The 20,947-nt window shown below is 33.7% G+C and overlaps 2 protein-coding genes across 2 annotated transcripts; one reads left to right on the top strand and one right to left on the bottom strand.

Moving 5' to 3' along the window:
* The first annotated feature begins 1,140 nt into the window (after positions 1 to 1,140).
* LOC131642611 (photosynthetic NDH subunit of lumenal location 1, chloroplastic-like) lies at positions 1,141 to 2,518 on the top strand. The gene is made up of 6 exons (XM_058912838.1): positions 1,141 to 1,475; positions 1,546 to 1,619; positions 1,692 to 1,814; positions 1,901 to 1,972; positions 2,081 to 2,177; positions 2,258 to 2,518. Exons 1-6 carry the CDS (start codon positions 1,241 to 1,243, stop codon positions 2,359 to 2,361), a joined length of 705 nt encoding a protein of 234 aa, XP_058768821.1. The 5' UTR covers positions 1,141 to 1,240; the 3' UTR covers positions 2,362 to 2,518.
* A 176-nt stretch (positions 2,519 to 2,694) lies between these two features.
* LOC131642610 (ABC transporter B family member 6) lies at positions 2,695 to 11,709 on the bottom strand. The gene is made up of 11 exons (XM_058912837.1): positions 10,991 to 11,709; positions 9,467 to 9,521; positions 9,207 to 9,382; positions 8,914 to 9,114; positions 7,764 to 8,023; positions 7,379 to 7,689; positions 7,058 to 7,278; positions 6,631 to 6,971; positions 5,563 to 6,350; positions 4,915 to 5,156; positions 2,695 to 4,610 (listed from the first exon to the last, which is right to left on the bottom strand). Exons 1-11 carry the CDS (start codon positions 11,354 to 11,356, stop codon positions 3,381 to 3,383), a joined length of 4,191 nt encoding a protein of 1,396 aa, XP_058768820.1. The 5' UTR covers positions 11,357 to 11,709; the 3' UTR covers positions 2,695 to 3,380.
* Positions 11,710 to 20,947: the final 9,238 nt, after the last annotated feature.

Below are 20,947 nucleotides of genomic sequence, written 5' to 3' on the forward strand. Positions count from 1 at the left end.
ATACCTAAATTATGGGTTTTTACTGTGTTATTAGAAAATTTTGGTATAAGCCCATTGTTTATATACCTTTCTAACCCACTTTTAAAAATTGTGTGTGACCGCGTGCGTGTAGAGTTGTAGCGATTTTTAGAAAAATATGTAAGCCTCTCAATTGGGTTATGGATATATTAAAATATTCTATATGTTCAAGGTGTTTATCGGATATTTAAAAATTTTGGTAGTCAGTAAAGTGTTTTATTCTATTTTTCTTTGGATTTTTTTTACTATGTTTTTGACACTAATAACGTCACAATATTATAACATAAACATAACATAACATGACATATAATGAATGAATCAGTCGTATATAACATAACTAGATTAAAAATTCAAAAGTTTAAATAAAATAGGCAAGTAAAACATATAAAATTAATGGTGAAGACATTTGTAAAAGAACCCTCCACCTCATGCGCATATAAGAAGAGCATATTGAATTGAACTATTGGATTTTACTAAGATTTTGATATTTAGATTTTTATAAATGTTCGGTCAGACTGTGGCACCTACTAGATTTTTAAAAATAAATCCTTGGTAAAAATGTATACTGCTTTTTAAAAAGTTCAATAAAAACATAAGTTTTTGCTTCTGGATCAATAAAATTCTACCGAGTTTTTTAAATAGCCTATCAAATTTTTGTTTTTTATTAATTCTGATTTTTTTCTCAAAGTGTAACTTTTGTGTGGGATAAATCCTGAAAAGAGCACTTTGGTCATAATTGAAAACTTAAAAAGTGTGGGGGTGTCGGACTAGAGAAATTCTTGTATGGAGACGGCCTTAAATCCATAGTTTTAGGCGCATCCAATAAGAAAAGAGGAAATTTTTAATTTATTTAAATTTTAATTTTTTTTAATTGGATTCATGATGTAGTTGTCATTATGAAGGAGAGAAAAAATATTGAATTTATTTTTTAATTAATTAAAATTTTATGATTGGTTGTTTGCAAAATAATTTCTTATGTCTGAGTCTATCTAAAAATTTTCGGTGACTATAATGACATGTCAAATTCTCTAACACAACGGATAATATGATATTAATCAATCCAATATCAAATAACATAAGAAAATGAGAAGAAAAAAGAAAAACATGTTTTATTGTCACATGGCCACAAGCTTCTAAATATATCGCATGGTCTGAATTCTACTTACTATCTATCCAACATTTCATTCCATCTCAACACTCAACCTCTAAACCACTCTTCAATATGGTACTTTCTTCCTGCTCTTTAACATGGACTTCACCCTCTTTATCCCATAAGCTAAACTTGCCACATTCAAATCGTTTGCTTCGGAATACTCCAATTTCATCTTCCAACAATGTCTCTTGTGCAATGGAAACATCTTCAAGTTCAGAAAGTAAGAGCCTGAGAAGACCTCTACTGTTGGGCATAGGAGCATTAGCAGCAAATTTGCAGCCAACAAAATTACTCTTTGCTGATGGTATTTATTCTCACTTCTTTGTTCATATATGTGATACTTAGAGGAGTGACAATTAGTCTTATTTTTGTAGAAATACCGGACAGATATAGAGCTTTTGTCGACTATTCAGACGGATATTCTTACGTTTATCCTTCGGATTGGAAAGTAAGAATCATATTGATCTCAACAATTAGTATAATTTTCTACAAGTTTGTCTGAGTGATCTTTTCTTTCTAGGAATTTGACTTCAGGGCTCATGATTCTGCATTCAAAGATAGATATCTACAGTTACAAAATGTAAGGGTGAGATTTATACCAACTGAGAAGAAAGATATCAGAGATTTGGGTCCAATGGAAGAGGTGATTATGATGTAGATTATGTCCTTATGTAATTGAGTTTAACTTATAGTTAATACTTGATTATAACCATTTTGTTTTTTAAGTAGGTTGTAACTGATTTGGTGAAACATAGATATACTGCACCAAACCAAATACCAACAATATATGACATGGAGGAGGTTTCTTCTTACTTCATTTCTTCTACGATTTGTTTTTTTTTTTCCGAAAGAATTTCTTAGATGGCCGATGCAAATTGACACCCATTTCTGAATTCTGTGTGAATGCAGCGGACTATAGATGGAAAACATTACTATACAGTTGAATTTGAACTTGCGTCCCGAAATTATGGTAGTGCCTGCTTTACAGTACTTGCCATAGGAAATGGTAAGTAATCTACCATCTCAAATGTTAGATATATCCATGTAAATGTTCTAATGCAAACTTATAACATTCACTCGATACAGGAAGGTCCTACACATTGGTTGTTGGAGCCAATGAAAGGCGATGGAAAAAAGTACGCAATCAGCTTAAAGTGGTGGCAGACTCCTTTAGGCTCATAGACATTTGATATGTTACAGAACCATGCGAGACATGTGCCAATTTGGCTATATATCAAGATTGAAATGTATGTAAATTTTTGCAAGGGAATGATATCATCTGTCTACAAATACAAAATTTCTTCCAGTTGGTAATACATTGCATATGTATATAATAAACTTGAGAAATCCCAGAGAATTGAAGTAGAATGTCGTGAGCTAAACACTCACCAAAGAAACTTTAATATCTGATACAAAATAGATGTCAAGGTGAAGCAGATCATTAATGCTTTGTATAATAGATGTCAAGGATAATAATGCAGTGTGATTCTCAGCTTACTTTAATATGTTAATATAAGTAGACAAGTTGAAAACAAAATTGAAATTTAAAAAAACAATATAAGTGTCTGTTTTCGGCAAAATACACGTGGAAATTTGCATCAATTACAAAAGCCCCATCTCCACCAACAACAAAAAAACTTGTGACTCTTGCAACTTCAGCTTTGGATGGAATGCCTATAAACTAAAGCTAATTATGTACAGAGGTTACAACTCTTGAACTGTATTTTCAACAATTTTCACAAATACAAACAAAAAATACATTAAAGAATAGGTTCATGATTTCATTATCCACACTTGAGAGACTTTGAGTGAAAAGGAAGTCCAGTAAAACTGAGTCACAACAGCAGAACTTGTGTCGATACCGTCTTCCTGTCATTGGACAATAAATCAATAATATACCATGGGGACAATGGTGTTAGTCTAAAGTCTAAACTGCTTGTCTCCAAAAGAATTCAGCATCCACAGCCAAAATCCTCAAACCAAACACTAAATCTACACTTTCCTGCTACAGTATCCTCTTTCTATGCCTATCAATGTGAAGTGCTAGCCCAAGCTTCATCATTCCCTTTCTTGCCATACACAAATCTCCACCGGACATTTAAAATTTTCAGCAAGCACAGCAATCATCAGTGATTCAACTCAAGCAGGGCATGCAACAATTCTCATGAACCAATATTGGTTGCAACTACTCACATCATATATTCCAACTCTAAAGAAGCCGATGCTGACGCAAACCCTTACCAAAATGAGGTTGCATTAATCGGACATACAGACCATTCTTAGCCATCAATGAATCCTGAGTCCCCTCTTCCACTATCCGTCCTCCATTAAGTACAACTATATTGTCCACATGCCTCATCATGGCAGCCCTGTGAGCTATTAAAATAGTGGTCTTGTTTCCCATTATTAGAGTGTCTAGAGCCTCTTGCACTACTCGGCTTGATTCTGATTCAATTGATGAGCTAGCTTCATCCAACAACAATATCGGAGCATTTTTCAACACTACCCTAGCAATTGCAATTCTCTGTTTCTGTCCTGGAGTTAAGTCAACACCTCTCATTCCAACATGGGTGTCATAACCATGAGGCAAACTACTAATGAAATGATGAGCATTTGCTATTCTAGCGGCCTCTTTTATTTCAGCTTCACTAGCATTATGTCTGGCGTATATGATGTTTTCCCGTATGGTTGTTGAGAAGATAACAGGTTCCTGCTGAACCAAACCAAGGTGGCTCCTAAGCCATTTCAGATTATATGATTTCAAATCCCTCCCATCCAATAAAACTTGGCCAGCAACTGGATCATAATATCTCTCCAACAATGATATTATAGTGCTCTTTCCTGACCCTGAAACTCCCACAACAGCAATTGTTTGACCCCCACTGACTTTGAGACTGAAATTGCTTAACACCAGCACTTCTGGCCGAGTAGGATAACAAAAATCAACATTTTTCAACTCAATGCTTCCATATACATTGGGTGGCTTCAAGGCTGAGCTTTCATCAGGGTCAATTTTAGGCACCCGATCTATAATTTCAAACACTGAAATGAGAGATTTTCGTCGCTTGAGTATGTATGGAGCCAATCCAAAAGGCTCCACAAGTGCAAATGTAGCAAATGAAAAAACAATGTATTCCTTGAGGGCAGTAGGTGCATCTACATAACTTTTTTTTATACATATTGCAGTGTACCAGAGTAGAAGGGCATTACAAGCAAAAAGTAGAAACTGTGAAAAGCCAAATGCAAAACCAATAGCCAATCCATGGAGAAAGCTCTGCTTAAATATTTTATTTAACTGCAGCCTGTAGAGCTCCATTACCTTATTACCAGCACAAAAGGCAACAACCGTGTAAATATTTCTAACTGCATCTTCAAGAACCAAAGATGCTTTTCGGTGCATTTCCTGTATGCCCCTTGAAAAACCAGCAAGCCACAATTTCTGCAATTTTCAAAGAAACTGCCTCAGATGCAAATGATAAAAGCAAATTAACAAGTTTAGTACGTTGAGCTGGCATTGTTAAGTCATGCACACATATTTAGTAACAACGTGTCCAATAGTTTTTAGTAATTGAAAGTAAACAACGAACACAAATCAACATAAATGAGAATTTCCATAAATGACAACGAATTTCAAGATAACTTGCATAATTTCCACAAACTGAGCTGATGTAAAAAGAGAAATAAAAGTTCAAACCAAACATTAGAGAATAATAGATGGCAAAACCAAAAGAGCAGATGCATACCTGGGCAATAGCAGAAACGCAGAGAACCGGAAGTGTTGCCAAAGCCACGAGAGCTATTCTCCAGTGCAGCAAAACACCAATGAGAAAAGCAACAATAATTGCCGCAATGTCCTGTATAAATATGGAAAGCCGGTTACTGAAAGCAGCTCTCACAAAAGTAGCATCATTGGCCAAACGCATGGATAAATTGTCGGCACTGTTTTCCTCTTCATCGTACCATCCAATTTCATTACGTAGCATGGCTGCAATGTTATTTAAACAGATTTAGGTAAGACTCACAAGTGCAAATTGCTCTAAAAAAGACTAACAGGTATCTTGTGCAATGTTAGACAATTTTGCCAAATATAACAAATCAAATTAAAATATATAGTAACATTTTAACTTTACTGATAACAGTTATTTTAGAATATTTTAAAACTTATTTACAACGACCCCATTATATTCAATGTTCCCCAAAAATGTTAATCAAATAAATCAATCAAAACCTCTAAGAACCAATTTGATTTGATTCATGGAAAGTCCAATATGTGTCGGAATATTAAATTGACTCATGACCTCAAGAGAAATGAGATTGTGACTGACTTCATGAGAATCAAAATTCAAATTTAATATATAAGGGTGGTTACTGGATATTCTAAACATGCGCACCTGAGAACATCATTCTCCTGACTCTTTCGGTCATTTTCTCCCCCATTATACCAAAGTAGAAATGCTGTAAAAAGTTGGCAACAACTGTTACAATACCCATGCAGGCAATGATCAAGCACCACTTGTCAATCTCGCCTCGTAAGTGATGAGTTCCATCAATTCTGTAGTAGGTTGTCACCACTAGACCAATAACATAAGCAAGAAGGGGATTGAATGCACCAAAAATTGCAGCACCTATGCTTCCTAACACAGCATAAAGCCACTCAGCAAAACTAAGTTCTGCCAGTCTCCAAAATGAGGGTTGATGCCGATGCCGTGAATCCTTTGTTTCGTTCATTTTCACTGAAAATTCATCAGAATAACTATCTGGTCTGCTAAATGTTTGTGAATGGGAGCGTTCATTTTTAGGATCAGATGTTAAAAGAGGTGAAATAGGGGATTCAGGGTCAGAACCATTTGATGTTTGTCGATGCACTGAGTGAACATCAATCTTGGGTAACTCGGGAAGTCTCATTTCAAAGCTATCCTGCCTTTTAATTGATGGCTCTTTCTCTGTTGAATCCAGAGACTGGCCATTTTCCATCATCTTCTCAGGTGGTGGACTCTGCACATGTGGTGATTCTTGTAAGTTAAAGAAGCCATCTGGAGGCCGAAATACAGTAGAAATTCTTTGAAGAGAGGGAGACTTCATCATTCTAGGGGATGATGGTTCTTTGCAGCTATGACTCTCTGAAGAATCTTTCTCTATTTGGAAAGCTGCAGTCTTCTTATAGTTGCGAGCAGGCATTCTGCATGACAATAAAAAAATACAAATTGATTTCCTATATCACTTTTGAAAAGTCAGATTATTAAGAACATGATAAATATTAAGATTTGAGTTATTTGGTATTCAGATGATCAAAAAATAGCATAATGATTATTTATTTATAATTATATTAAATCATTCTTATCGCAGATGTCACTTTCCACTATCACAATATCTGTTTTTAGAAGAGCTATTTATGTTTTCCATAAACAGAAATAATAGGCAAAGCAAAGGAAGAAGCATGAAAGCATGCAGTACTAGACCTCTTTGGAAGTTTTGTGGCCTCTTCACATCGAAGAAGCTCTGCATATAAGCCACCCAGGGTCAATAACTCATCATGAGTACCCATTTCAACAAGTTGACCTTCCTCCATAACAGCTATATAATCAGCGTTCTTTATGAGACTAAGCCTTCGAGCAATTATTATTGTTGAGCGCCCCAGCATAAGGAGATCCAGAGCCTCCTGAACAGACCTCTCAGCCTCAAAATCAAGTCCACCAGTAACCTCATCAAGTAAGAGAATGGATGGATTTAGGAGCACAGCTCTTGCAATAGAAAGCTTTATTTTCTGTTCTTCTGTCAAAGTTAAACCAGCCCTGCCAATCTGAAAGATAGGAAATAATTAAAATACAAAAAAAATACAAAAAAAAAAAACATAGGCTTCATTTGATCAGGTCAATCAAGCTTCACCTGTGTATCATAACCTTTATCCAATGAACTGATAAAGGTATGTGCGTGAGCTATTTTAGCTGCCTCTTCAATTTGATCGGCGGTGGTATCCCTCCCATATGCAATGTTGTCTCTTATACTCAAACTGAGCAAAGCAGGTTCCTGAGTGACCAGTCCTATTTGACTCCTCAACCATTCCAGTTTCAAATTCTTGATGTTTTCACCATCTAAAAGAACTTCTCCTGAAACCACAGATTGGTAAATCAATTTAAATCTGAAATGACAAAGAGAATGGTTTGAATGAGATACCATGAATATGCACTGTGAAGGGAAAACAAATACCTAATGTTGGATCATAGAACCGCTCCATGAGTGGAATAATACTACTTTTTCCAGATCCATTTCTGCCAACAAGTGCCACAGTTTTCTTAGCAGGAACTGTGAGATAAAACCCACTTAAGATAGGGATTTCAGGGCGTGAAAGATAACTGAAGTAAACATTCCTAAACTCTATATTTCCTTGCACAGCCACAGGAGCACTTCCATCGTGATCAGAAGATGAGGATGACCGGCTTATCATCTCGTATAGTCTATAGGCAGCTATTCTCCCTTGATCAAATGAGTAGAAATTTGTCGCCGCTTGGTTTAATCCCCTTAATTAAGTAACAAAAATGGTAAGTGAAATATAGAGAAATAATAAAATATAGAAGTTAGTAATGATGCTTACAAGCCACTTAGAATCACTGCAAACAGAGCTGTTATAATTTCCCCACCATGAGCTTTTCCGTGCATAACCAAGAACCTACCAACCCATAGTTGTAACGCACAAGAACATATTGCAAGCCCATATGTAAATCCAAGTCCAAGCCCTTGAACAAGACTTATTAATATACCATATCTAAGAGTTGCTTGCAGTGACGTTGCATATGAATATTTAGCCAATGTTTCATTTGTAAATGCAGACAATGTCCGTATATAGGAGACTGCCTGCGTGACAAGAAATTATTCAGTCAGAACCAAAGGTACTTGAATAATTCATCAAATAAAGAGAACTCGCCATTATTTCCACTTCGCCAAAATCAAATCATCAAAGAATAACACAGTAAAACAACCTAACAGTTAAATAAATGTATTTTCTCCAACCAGAGTAAACCTCAAACCTATTCTGTGTATAATAAACTAACTATGGATTCAATGAACCATGTAGACGAATAAAAGTATCAACCAAAGATATTAATAATTTCAATATATCTTTGTGGCAACTTAATCAGAGCACTCTTTTTCAATATCCTTCTTCTTACAGCTAACCCTACACCCTCCCATTTATGCTACAAAAAGGCATGAGAGAAATATCTCCTTCTTTCACCATTAAATAGGTTATAGAGGTGCATAAAAAAGGACTGCTGGGAGAACATTATTCAATCCATGATTACAAGCCGAAAATAACCGGCAGAAATCCAGGAGCATCTCATTTCACAGAACATCATGAATTTCCATAACACAGTGAAGAAAAAAGATAAAATCTTATCCAATCAAAAACTTCTTTCAAAACTTCCCTCTAGATGCCCAGTGACAAAGTATACTACCCAAAAAGCATGAATATTATTAGAAAATCACAGAACCACATACATGATACCGAAGACTTTTCAAACAGATTTCAATTTTTTCTTTCAGTTCATATTAAAATCAAGTCAATCAATATCCACCATTGGAATGATATATAGAATGTATGTATCAAGCATATCATTGGTTCAATGCAATAATAAATAAAAAGATAAGCAATAAATATCCACCATTGGAATGATATATAGAATGTATGTATCCAGCATATCATTGGTTCAATGCAATAATAAATAAAAAAAAAAGCAATAAATAACCTGTTCAGCAATACTGGCTGCTTCTGCATATGCATCTTGGATATTCTCAGCAAGCCTGTGAAGGAATATATTTGATATTCCTCCTGCAGCAACAATAAATGGACCTGTAGCTAATGTTATCAATGCAATCTGCCAACAATTGATAAAAGCAATAACAAGACCACTGAAGAATGTAGCCATATTATGAACATAATTCCCGACCTGTATCATTAAAAGTCAAAAAACATATTGTCTGAGATGCATGCGTTGCGATATTAACCACAAATAATAAATTTGCAGAGAGTAAAACATACTTTTTCACTGAGAGCAGACTGAATGAGCAGGACATCACTCAATACTTGACTCACAATGTCTCCATTATTCCCGTAAGTATCAAAGAAACTCATATCTTGGTTAAGTAACACTCTAACATATTTTGATCTGATGACTGCTGTCTGTCGTTCTCCGGTAAGAATCCAGCATGAAACCTCTATTAAACGAGAAAGAAAAATCAGTACTGCAGGAAACTTAGATTCAACATCTAATAAAGATGCATTCTTCATGATTAACTTACCAATCCAACCAGCAACAAAAACACCACCAGCAATATAAACAATGGTCAAAGCAAGCTGCAAAAGAATCAACAACAAGGGTAAGTAAGTATAAGTCAATTTTTTACATCAGTCACACAAACAATGGGTCCTACAGAATAATTTTTTTGAACTGGGTATCCTACAGAATATATTAAACCTGTAGTTGTAATTTCATCCAGTTTGAGTACTAATTAACGAGTTGAACCATGGACCAGGTTTTAAAACATAACCTGTAGCCCGTTGTAGGTCAAAATGTTTTAAATAAAGTCGCTATTTTCCTTCAACATAATTGTTGTCTGTGCAGTTGCAGACAACAGCTGAGTTCTATGTGCTTCTAAAATGTTGAGTACTAGTGTAATGAGATTACGGTTTACCAGCAATACGAGAAATTGTAATATCCTTATTGATCCAATGGTTCGTGTTTGATCACATTCGTAGAGAAAAGCATCAACAAAGTCTATGCTTAAAGATAAGGTTTGTTGCAATTCAATATTAGGGTTCACTAGAGATACGATAATGATTGTAATATTTCAAGGCTATATTTGGTCATAAACTCATAATTACGTATTTTTCTATCCAAGTCCGAGGTCTATTTTGGTCATTTTTGTTTACGGTATGGGAAATGATTGTTATTACGAAATGTTGAATCACGGCCAGTAAATATGATTGGATCATTTCAATCTTACCCCTCTATGATTTTCCCCAAAATAGGAGATAACTATATGATTCTCTTACACACGTCAACCATCCGTGAAGTTCGTGAGGAAAATGTTTCGTAATATTTAGCACTCGTCTTACAGTCCTAGGTTGAATTAATGCTTGGCTTGTTGTTTAGCTAGTATAGAAACTTAATTTGATATATTTCCCAATATTGGGGTTTATTATTGATACAATAATGATTGTAATACCCTGATTGATCCAACGGTCCTTGATTGATCACATCCACTGCTCAAACATCAATTATCTAATGAGAGAGGCTAGAGAAACACTTAACCTCAATCGCTCCAGGTAACACTAAACCCAACTGTTTCCAATGCCAATATCCTACCATAAGCTATTGTATGAGAGAGGCTAGAGAAAAGGCGAGCTCGTGACATGATGCGTAAGAGCTGCACATCTCAAACCCGACCAATAAAGGACTAGCTCCATACATTCACACCCTCACCCCGAATCCTTCTCACTCTCCGATTCTCCATTTTCTTAACACGTAACTAACTTTAGAAGACAAACAAAACAATTTCCAGTATCGCAATCCAATTAATAAAGCAACAAAAGTATTGATGACTAAATCAATAATCTAAGTATATTTATTACATATTGTATGGTCAAGCTAGTTTTCATGAAAAACCAACAGTTCAATTACATCAAGCTACACAGCAATGCAACCAAAGGTCATAAAGCTACAAAACTAATAGAACAGTATAAACGAGTTCCGTTTCGCCAACTAATTAAAACCTAGAGAGAAAAAGTTAAGCACATAGTTACAAAATGAAACGAAACCTAACCTCCTTGAACCTATGAAACTGATCCTCCTGCTGAGGAACCTGAATAACTTTAGCAAAGTAGTGCAAGTAAACAACAAGAGCAGTACCATGAGCCGCCGCAGCGATAGAACCAACCACCATAAGAAACCAATCAAACTTATCAGCACAAGCAAAGAGACCAGAGAAAGGAACCGCAGCAGGCGGCGGCTCAATATCCTCCATCTCTTCCATCTCCTCCTCCGCCTCCATTTGCTGCGACGCGGAAGTCTCTCCTCCGATGTCCATATACGGAGACGGCGACTCCGGCGGCTCAGAAACCTCAGACACCGGCGTTAAAGGTTGAACATGAGGTGGAGACCACCCGAAAAGCCCCCGCGATACCATCATCTCCGATCCTAGTCAGCAGCGAAATCGAAAAACCTTTCTCAACTGAATCAGAATCAGATCCCGCCGGTAACTACTTCATCTCTTGGTGAAACGACATCGTAACAAACTCCACCGTAGTGGTTCCGTTATAAAGGTGGCGGCGCGTGGGTTGACTCGGTCAACCAAACCCTTCCTTCTACGATTCTTCAACTTGAAATTGAAACTGAAATTGAAATTGAAAATAAAATTTCTCTCTCTTTTTTTTATCTTCTAAAATTCTAAGAAAATAGAAAAATGAAAATTTAGTGTTTGGAAGGAAATAATTAGAAAGTGTGAGCGAGCGTGTGCTGTGAAACTGTGATGAAAAGAACAACAGCACAGAACGCAGAGCTGGAAAATGAAGGAAGGGTGTTTTGGTAAAAGTGCGAACAGCTGGAAGATGTTTGAGGAAATTACGTTTAGGCCCTTTGAGAGTCGTTGGAGTGACACGTGTGTGTTTAAAAATGGTTAAATAACTAATTAAGTAACGATATTGATTTATTGTTGATAAAAATGAAATGATTAAAAAATGGCGACTTGATTGTTTTTTGTTGTTTGGAATTAGGAGACGCTTTTTTGTCGTGCCAGTTCATTTCATCTGTTTGCTTTCGCTTTTTTCCGCCTGTAGCGCTGGTTTTATTTAAATTTTAGTGTTTCTTTTTTTTGGATTATAATATTATTTTTATCATAATTAACTTTCATACGGAAAATAGTATTAATTTTGTGTGTTAAATATATATGTTAAAAAATCAAATATGTAAGAAAAAAAATTTTTTTTTTAAATTGAATATCTTCAACGGCCAACTCTAGATATTAATTTTTCAAATTTGATAGAATTATAATAGACAACAAATTTAGTATCCTAATTAATAGGAAAGAAACTTTTTTGACTTAAAAAATTATTATTTTAGAATAGGTTAATTTTAAGAATTTGTTTGTCAATCATAGTTTTCATTGACAAATACTCGTAAATATTGAGAAACTCTTATTCCATCCCTTAGATCTTATATCTATCATGTGTGCTTCTAAAAATGTTCATCTGTTTTTATAGATGTACTTCTGAAAGCATTTTTTTTACAATTGCGAAATACGTACCATAGATGTATCTACGTAACATTTCTGTATGTATATCTACGGAATAAATCCACAACCAGTAAATCAGACAAACAACATTTGTAACGAGAAAAACAACATTCATTGATTAAAATTAGTCGGCATTACATCGATAATTCCAACAGAAAATTAAATATTACGTATCAATAGTCTGGTGGGCGCTTGCGCATCTCTAAGGCTATGTTTGGGTGTTTGGAGGGGATGGGAGGGGAAGGCTTTCAAAAATGAAATTTTAAAAAAATATAGAAAAATATTTGACATTTTTTGAAAAAATGATTTTGTTTAGAATGATAAAAGAGTCATTATTATTACTAAATTTTTAATTTTCAGAATACTATAACAACCTAAAAGATATTTGGAAAATTTATGTAAGCCCTTCAAAACCCTCCTTCAATACAATTTTTGAGTTCCCCATTTTATGGGGTTTTTGGTGTTACGAATAAACTCAAACCCTCCAAAACCCTCCTACCCAAAATCTTTTTATCCTTTTCACTCAATTCTTCCTATTTTTCAAAGCCCTCCCCTCCCTTCCCCTCCAAACTCCCAAACATAGCCTAAGATTTGCTCAACCGTTCTTTGGATCATTGCTACGAACTCAAGTGGGATTTTCTTTTTGAAACCTTCATAAGTTCCCCACATCGCCAAAACATCTGCTCGGTTCTTGAGCTCAAAGTTGTTGTAAATGACGTTCTCTCCGTCGTCAAATGAAGGTGACCGATACTCGAGCTTCACAACCTTCTGTTTGTCACCGCTAAGGTAGGCGGTATTGAATTTCTTCGATGATATCTTCGAGCGAGGTGTATTCTTGCACTTTGATCGTCCGCCTGGATGTTCTACCGTCAGAGTATGCGACACTTGCGACATGCCAACGGATGTTGTACTCATATTGAGACATTTTTATGTCTGTGTGAAATACAACATTAAAAACCCCAAATTTATAGAAGACCTAGGTGAATATGGACCACACATTCTCTGAAACAGAATGTTTCGTAGGTACATCTACAAAATAATGTTAGATATTTTGCTTTCGTAGATATACCTACGGAACAAACCCATAAATTTTCAATTAAGAGCCTTCCGTAGATACATCTACGGAAGTTTCCCTGTTAGTTTTTTTAACAAAACAGAGTTAAATAGCAGTAGGGAAATAAAATATAAAATAAAGAGTGCAATGTTATACTTGACAAAAAATGATTATATCGCTATGTTAAAGAGTGCAAAGTTATAATTGACAAAAAATGATTATATCGCTATGTTAAAGAGTTCATATATTACACTTTGAAACTAGAAAATACATCAAACAAACTATCACCGGCTAAATCTATTGGTGGTTCCAATTTTGACTTTTTCTTATTCGATTCTTTTTCGATGTTGTTTAATCTTTCGAATTCGTGCATCCTATCAACAAAATCATCCGACCGCGTCTCGGCATCTACGGTATGATGAAGCGTCCATTCCATTGATGTAGGTGGTATGGGGCATCCCGGTTTCAAGTAAACTTACACAAAGTGACTCGCTTTTGAAAGCCATCCAATGCACATGTTGCGATCATTTTAATTTGTAGGTGGTGCGGTGCGGAATGGGAAAAAGGTTTCAGAAAAACCATAACGCGTCAAGTCAATGCACAACATATCATAGGCGCATGCAATAAGATGTCCCATTTCCAAAAATTTTATCCATTTTCACACTGGTGCGTAAACGTCTCTTTTAAACTTCCTTAGAGGAGGATGGTATTTCTTGCTTCTTTCGCACAACATTGTTACGAAAACGATTCTTCTTGTCGCACCATTATTTGATCTTCCTATTACTGCACTAAAATCAAGGTTAGTTGCATTCCTACGAATCCATGTGAGCATTCTTTCCCGATCATCAAACTCATGCTTGTTATTAAAGTCACCGTCGACATCTACTGTCTTTACGACTACCCCTTTAACATTCAGAGAAACATCGACTAAAGGAACTAATTATCTTGAGATATTATCAGGGTGCACGATACCTATTCGTAACCAATAACACAAATAACACAAAATTACAAGACTGCTGGAAAAAACAACAGACACGTTCCGTAGATGAACCTCTGAAATGTGTTCATCTTCAACACGTTTCGTAGATGTACCTACGGAAGCAACGTAACTTTTTTTATAGAAAATTGATGCATAATGTGAGCAATGCAATAGATAAAGATGACTATTTATCATAAATTCAATCTTCTCTTTCTCTCTTTGATTTGTTGTACCAAAAAGTTGGAGATTTGGAGTGGAAAAAGATATTGATGAAGTAGAGTTTTTTAGGTTGGTGAGAGTGAGTGTTGAAGAAGAAATGTAACAATGGATGAGTGATCATGTTGGTTCAAACTATATCAGATACTTCCGTAGATACATCTACGAAATATTCTGGCACTAACTCATTCTATATATGTACTTACGGAACAATCCCTGAACTGAATTTATGTGTATTTTTTCCCGGCATACACTAGTTTAAAATGCTTCCGTAGATACACCTATGGAAATAACAAAAAAAAATTTAAAAATATGTACTTCCTTATATACATCTACGGAAACAGGGCAAAAATTAAAATTTCGTCAGATAACTAAGAGATTCAAGAGGTCGATTGAGATTTTCTCTAAATATATTTAAATATAATTAAATCACTCATTTAAAATTTACTTATATCTAAATATATTTTACAATATAAAATAAATTTACCTTTGCTCTGTCTTACTAGTTTTTCAATAAATTGAGATACATAATTCAGATTCAAATTTTGTGATTAAGTTAAAAAAAATTCTAACAATTTATTCAATAGCTCTTGATATTTGTCGTAAGTTGATTTAAATGTGTGTAATATATTATGTATTCAAGGTAAAATGTGTGTGTTATGTATTCAAGATAATGTGAAAAATTAAATATTATGTTTGAATATAATTTTAAGTTAGAATTTGAATATTAAATTTGATACATTGTACAAAAACAAATCTCTTGTGTTACATCAAACTACTAAAAACCACATTGAATAATGTATTATTAATATGAGAAAATTATGGATGTGTTAGTAATAATTTAGTTTTGCACTAATCTTTTATTAAAATTTCATGTTTTGTAATTAATTTTAAGTTTATTCACAAAATTGATATATATTTTAAAATGATAAGTTTATGTAGGATATTAGTATGGAATTAATTTACACTATATTGTATATCCCATTAAGCTCTATTAATATTGTTTTTTTAAAGTTATATCCTTTTATAAAAGCTACTAGTACTTTTTTGTTTAATATTCTTGTGTATATCTCAAAGGATGAAGAAGAATATTAATATTAACACATTAAAACTACTATAAGCCAACTAATGCAATTTTTTAAATTAATTTAACTAAAATTATTGAGAAGGAATAAATGTCTTTTAGAGTCTATGGTCAAATTAATTACATTACTTTTCTTTTTGAAGGAATTACATTACTTTTTTCTTATATACTACTATAATTTATTTACAACTTATTCTCAATAATACTCAAACATTAATTTGTTCTAATAACAGAGTCTAACATTTTTTTTATACACAATATTCACTAGTTAATTACAGCACTTTCTTTGAATTAAATAAAAAAAATTAAACAAATTACATCATGTGCAAGTTATATTGTAATTAAATAGCAATGATTTTGTGGGGAAAAATCATCTTTATCTCTTTAGAGATTCTATCACCTTTTGCGGTGAAAGAAGATGAATAATTAATTTTCTTTTTCAAAAATAAAATGGATAATTGTTAACTTTATAAAAGTAACACCGTTACAGTTACTTCATAGACAATATATATTTTTAATGACTTCTAAGGTGAGAATTCAATTGAGTCATTCACGAGTGCATTGTCTAATTTTACCATAAAATTAAACTAGTCTATATTATATTATTGTATCTTATCACACAAGATCTAATCCCTTTTATTAATTATCTCTATTTTCTTCTCAACTGAATCAAGTCCCACTACCACTACCACATATCCAAAATTTCATTTAAATTTCCTGAACAAGCCCTACAGTTTCTTCCATTTTTTGAGATCTAAATCTTCGTTCTCATGTTCTCTCAACTATAAATTCCTAAATGCTTCAAAATACCTAAGAAAAAAAGACATACTTGATTCATTTTATTGTTTTTGTGTCATCCAACTTTCCTCCATCTCCGTCTTCAATTAAGAGTGCATTGTCTAAGCTAACACAAACTGTTTGTTTTGGTGTTATTTATTATTAATGGGTATTTGTCCGAAATGACAGGAAAGAACAAAAACAAATGTTTGAATTGCAATCCATTGAATAAATGCAGTTGTATCTTGGAACAAACTTCACATTAATTAAATGTATAATTTCTTAAAATCTAATCGTAAACCCATAGTAAGAAAAGTATTAAATTTTGTTGAAACTAAATACACATATAATAAATCTTGATCTAATTTTTTAAATCCAAATTTTCAATTATCATTTTTTTAAACTTTTAAAAGTTAATGACAATAACAAAAGACAAATATTTGAGGAAAATAGAGAGAAACAGAGAAAATCATAAAAGAGTATAACTTTTTTAATTTGAAAGAAGATGATTTGGAAGTTATGGTGATGCGGGAGATGGAATGTTAAGGAAAGAAAATGTCATTCTATATTAGTGGTATAAACTTTTTATTAGTTTGGAAGAAGATGATTTGGAAGTCACGGTAGTGACTATGGCTGGGAAATGGAGTGTTAAAGAAAGAAAATAATATTCCATGTCAGAGATATATTATACTTTTCAGTAGAATTCTTCAATCCAATGGCTATTTTTAATGGTTCACCGTGAATCATTTAGGTGATGGTTCACCTTAGATACAACCGTATTTTTAATTTTTTACTACCTTTTATCAAAAGTAATTCATCATTTTTTTTTTTTGGTTTTTTCTATCTTTATTAAACAACGAACATCACTTATATTATTCAACTTTACATTGGCTCATGATTTGCTTGAATGGTCCTCTTTTAAACCTAATCCTCTAATTAATGGTAATAACACTAATTTAAAAGACACTGTAATTTTGAGCGTTTAAATATGTTTTTGGTCCCTATAAAATTGTAAATTTTATTTTTAGTCTCTATAAAAACAAATGACATATTTTAGTCCCTACAAAATTATTATACACGTAGTTTTAGTCCCTACTGTTAAACCAATATATATTTTTGAATGATTCTTTTGGAGACATGTTAAGAAAGTTTTAAAAAGTTTCTTAAAAAAATGAACTTAAAATTTGATTTTTTTAAGTCGATATTTTCATTGCTTTTATCATTATTTTTTGAAATTTAAAAAATTTATATTTAATTCATGTCATTCTAAAAAATTATAAAATCTGGTAAATAAATATTTTACAGTATTTTAAACATGTATAAAAAAAATTATTCAAAAATTTAAAAATTGAAGGGTAATTAAACAAATTTTAAAATTTTAAAAAATAACAGGGACTAAAAATGCATGAATTTTTTTTAGAAGGACCATTCATTGAAGGAAAATTTTTCAGGGACTAAAATTAAATGTTGGTTTATTTATAGGGACGAAAAAACTTATTTAACCATAATTTTGATCTAGAATAAATTTGGACACTTCACTCTAAAGGAAGCATATAAATTTCCCGAGATTTTTTATCCCACCTTAGGCACCATGTGCGCTTCTAAATATTCTAAATATATCTCTCTGCTTCCGGAGATGTATCTCCGGACGTACCTTTTTTTACTCAACGTCAAAATTTTTCGGAGCTACATTTACGAAATAAATCTGTATGCATATTTACGGAAGAAAACTGAATACCAGAAAATCAACATTGCAACGATAAATCAACATTCATAAAATAAAATCGGCATTACATTGATGATTTCAACAGAAAATTAAATATTAAATTTCAATAGTCCGGTGGACGCTTGTACATCTCTAAGATTTGCTCGACCGTTCTTCATATTGTCGCTACCAATTCGAGCGGGATTTTCTCTTCAAAACCGAAATACGTTCGCCACATCGCCAAAATATCCTTTTGGTTCTTGAGCTCAAAGTTGCTGTAAACGATGTTCCCTTCGTTGTCAGCTAAAGGTGAACGATACTCGAGTTTCACAACCTTTCGTTTGTCTTCGTAAGGTAGGCGATAGTGGATTTCGTCGAGCGAGGTGTACCCAGTGAGTTTGAACGCCCGCCCTGGTGTTTTGGCGTCGGAGTAGGAGACACTTGCGACATACCAACGAATGTTGATATCATACAATTGAGACTTTTTTGTGTTTGTGTGAAAGACAACATAAGAAACCCTAAATTTATAGAAAACCTAGGTGAATATGTACCAACCATTTTCTGTCAAACTTATTTTTGTATCTATATCCACGAAACGACCCGATATTTATTGGTTCCGGAGGTATCTCGCCGGAACATTCCCTGGAATTGTAAACATAAGAACCTTCCGTAGATACATATCCAGAAGGTGTTGAACAACTTTATCGAATTCAAATGAGTCCAAAAAACATCTCAAACTGTAACTCCATCGTCGAAAGTTATGTACCGGGACACGTAAGTGTTATCATCCAACAATTTCAACAGTTGTTGCATCTCACTTCTATCTCCCCTAATCGCCTTGTTAGTGTGGTACCGAATGTTATACACTTGCCTTATATTTGATACATTGTCGGGTTCCTTCCATTTCAATGTGGCAAGTATATTTTTCGGTTGGACAGGATTCAAGGTCATGTCACTAATACATGTCTTCTCTTCTGGTTTGAGTCGACATACACTAGGACGACCTTGTAACTTTGAGCATAATTCATGGTTATGCAAACCACAAATAACACTAAATTTTTATTTCTTGGTAGCCAACATGTAACCACAAATTTTAAAAGGACATTCACATTTTCTACTACCCGTCGTCTCTTTTAAATTTCCGCAGAGGAGTCTGGTATTTCCCGCTTCTTTCGCACAACAAAGTTACAAAAGAGTTTCTTCTTTCCGAACCATTATCCGATCTTGCTATAACCACACCAAAACCAAGTCTAATTGAAGTCCTACGAATCCATGTGAGCATGTTATCACTATCATCAAACTCTTGCTTGTTATCAAAGTCACCACCGACATCTACCGGCTTTACGACAATCTCTTGAACATTCGGAGAAATATCGTTTGTAGAAACTAATTTTTTTGAGAAATTATCGGGGTGCATCATATTTATTTGTAAACAATAAGAAAAATAAAAAATTTACAAAACTGTTGTAAAAAAATAGGACAGGCATGTTCCAGAGATGTACATTCGGAAGTGTTCATCTTCAACACGTTACGAAGTTGTACATCCGGAAGCAATGTTACTTTCTTTTTACTAAAATTTGATGATTAATGTGAGCAATGTAATGGACAAAGTTGAATCTTTACCTGAAATTCAATCTTCTCTTGCTCCCTTTGATTTGTTACACGAAAAAATTAGAGTTTTGGAGTGAAAAATGATATTGATTATGTATGCTTTATTAGGTTGGTGAAGGTGAGTGTGGAAGAAGAAAAACAACAATGTGGCAGTGATCATGCAGGTTTAAAATATAGCAGAAACTTCCGAAGCTATATCTATGGAAAAGTCGTACGTTAAGATGTTCCGGATATGCATCTATGGAAATTTCCCTGAACTGAATTATTTTGAAGTTTTTCCCAATGTTTACCAGTTTAAAATACTTCCGTAGATGTAGCTCTGTAAAAAACCAAATTTAGGCCCAAAAAATGTGTGTTCGGATATGTATCTTCGAAAGTAGGGGACATAAATAGAATTGTGCTAGATGCCTAGGAGTATCAAGGGGTGGATTAAGAAATTCACGAAATTTAAGGTTAGTCAATCCGCGAAATTGTTTTGGCTAAAATAACTAGAGTATTGGTTTCCTTCCAAGCAAATTTTTGTTCATCTCGAAAATTCTTCATGGTCGGCTCTCTACTGATAATTTGGTGATGTTTAAAGGAATTTTAATGGCTTTCAAATATGGTCTTTGCAATTCTGATGTAGAGAGCATTTTGTAACACCCCATTTCCCCATCGTGAATTAAATAATAACCAGAGTAATTTAAAATATTCAATCAACGTTAAATGGGATGCTACATCATCAACGTTACACAAATTTGCTCAGATATTTAAACTAAAAGATACATAACACGTTAGTTCGGATGAACCGATATCACAATCACCATAATGTTCAACTTCAATTTATTAATGCAACGGAATAAATTAATGCATAGTAATCATCATCTTCAAAAGAACTTAAAACACCAACATCGCAACAAAATCAAAGAGAGTTCATAATCCTCTCAAAAAATTCCAAAAACAAATTATAATATAAAATTTGCAAAACAAGCGTTCATCCCCGATGTTACGTATCAGAACAGAACCTGACTCAATCTACGCAATACTAGACGTCACTCCATACCTCAGCTACTCTATCCTTGTAA

The sequence above is a fragment of the Vicia villosa genome, unplaced genomic scaffold, assembly GCF_029867415.1.
Source record: "Vicia villosa cultivar HV-30 ecotype Madison, WI unplaced genomic scaffold, Vvil1.0 ctg.005439F_1_1, whole genome shotgun sequence".
NCBI classification, from domain to species: domain Eukaryota; kingdom Viridiplantae; phylum Streptophyta; class Magnoliopsida; order Fabales; family Fabaceae; genus Vicia; species Vicia villosa.

What these genes read in the sequence shown, in the direction of transcription:
- LOC131642611 (XM_058912838.1), top strand. Translation starts at nt 1,241, where the DNA reads ATGGTACTTTCTTCCTGCTCTTTAACATGGACTTCACCCTCTTTATCC. An exon ending in AAAATTACTCTTTGCTGATG is followed by an intron (nt 1,476 to 1,545) that starts GTATTTATTCTC and finishes TTATTTTTGTAG; the next exon opens with AAATACCGGACAGATATAGA. An exon ending in TTTATCCTTCGGATTGGAAA is followed by an intron (nt 1,620 to 1,691) that starts GTAAGAATCATA and finishes TTTTCTTTCTAG; the next exon opens with GAATTTGACTTCAGGGCTCA.
- LOC131642610 (XM_058912837.1), bottom strand. Translation starts at nt 11,356, where the DNA reads ATGATGGTATCGCGGGGGCTTTTCGGGTGGTCTCCACCTCATGTTCAA. An exon ending in AGTCTGCTCTCAGTGAAAAA is followed by an intron (nt 9,115 to 9,206) that starts GTATGTTTTACT and finishes TTAATGATACAG; the next exon opens with GTCGGGAATTATGTTCATAA. An exon ending in GTTCTATGATCCAACATTAG is followed by an intron (nt 7,279 to 7,378) that starts GTATTTGTTTTC and finishes CTGTGGTTTCAG; the next exon opens with GAGAAGTTCTTTTAGATGGT.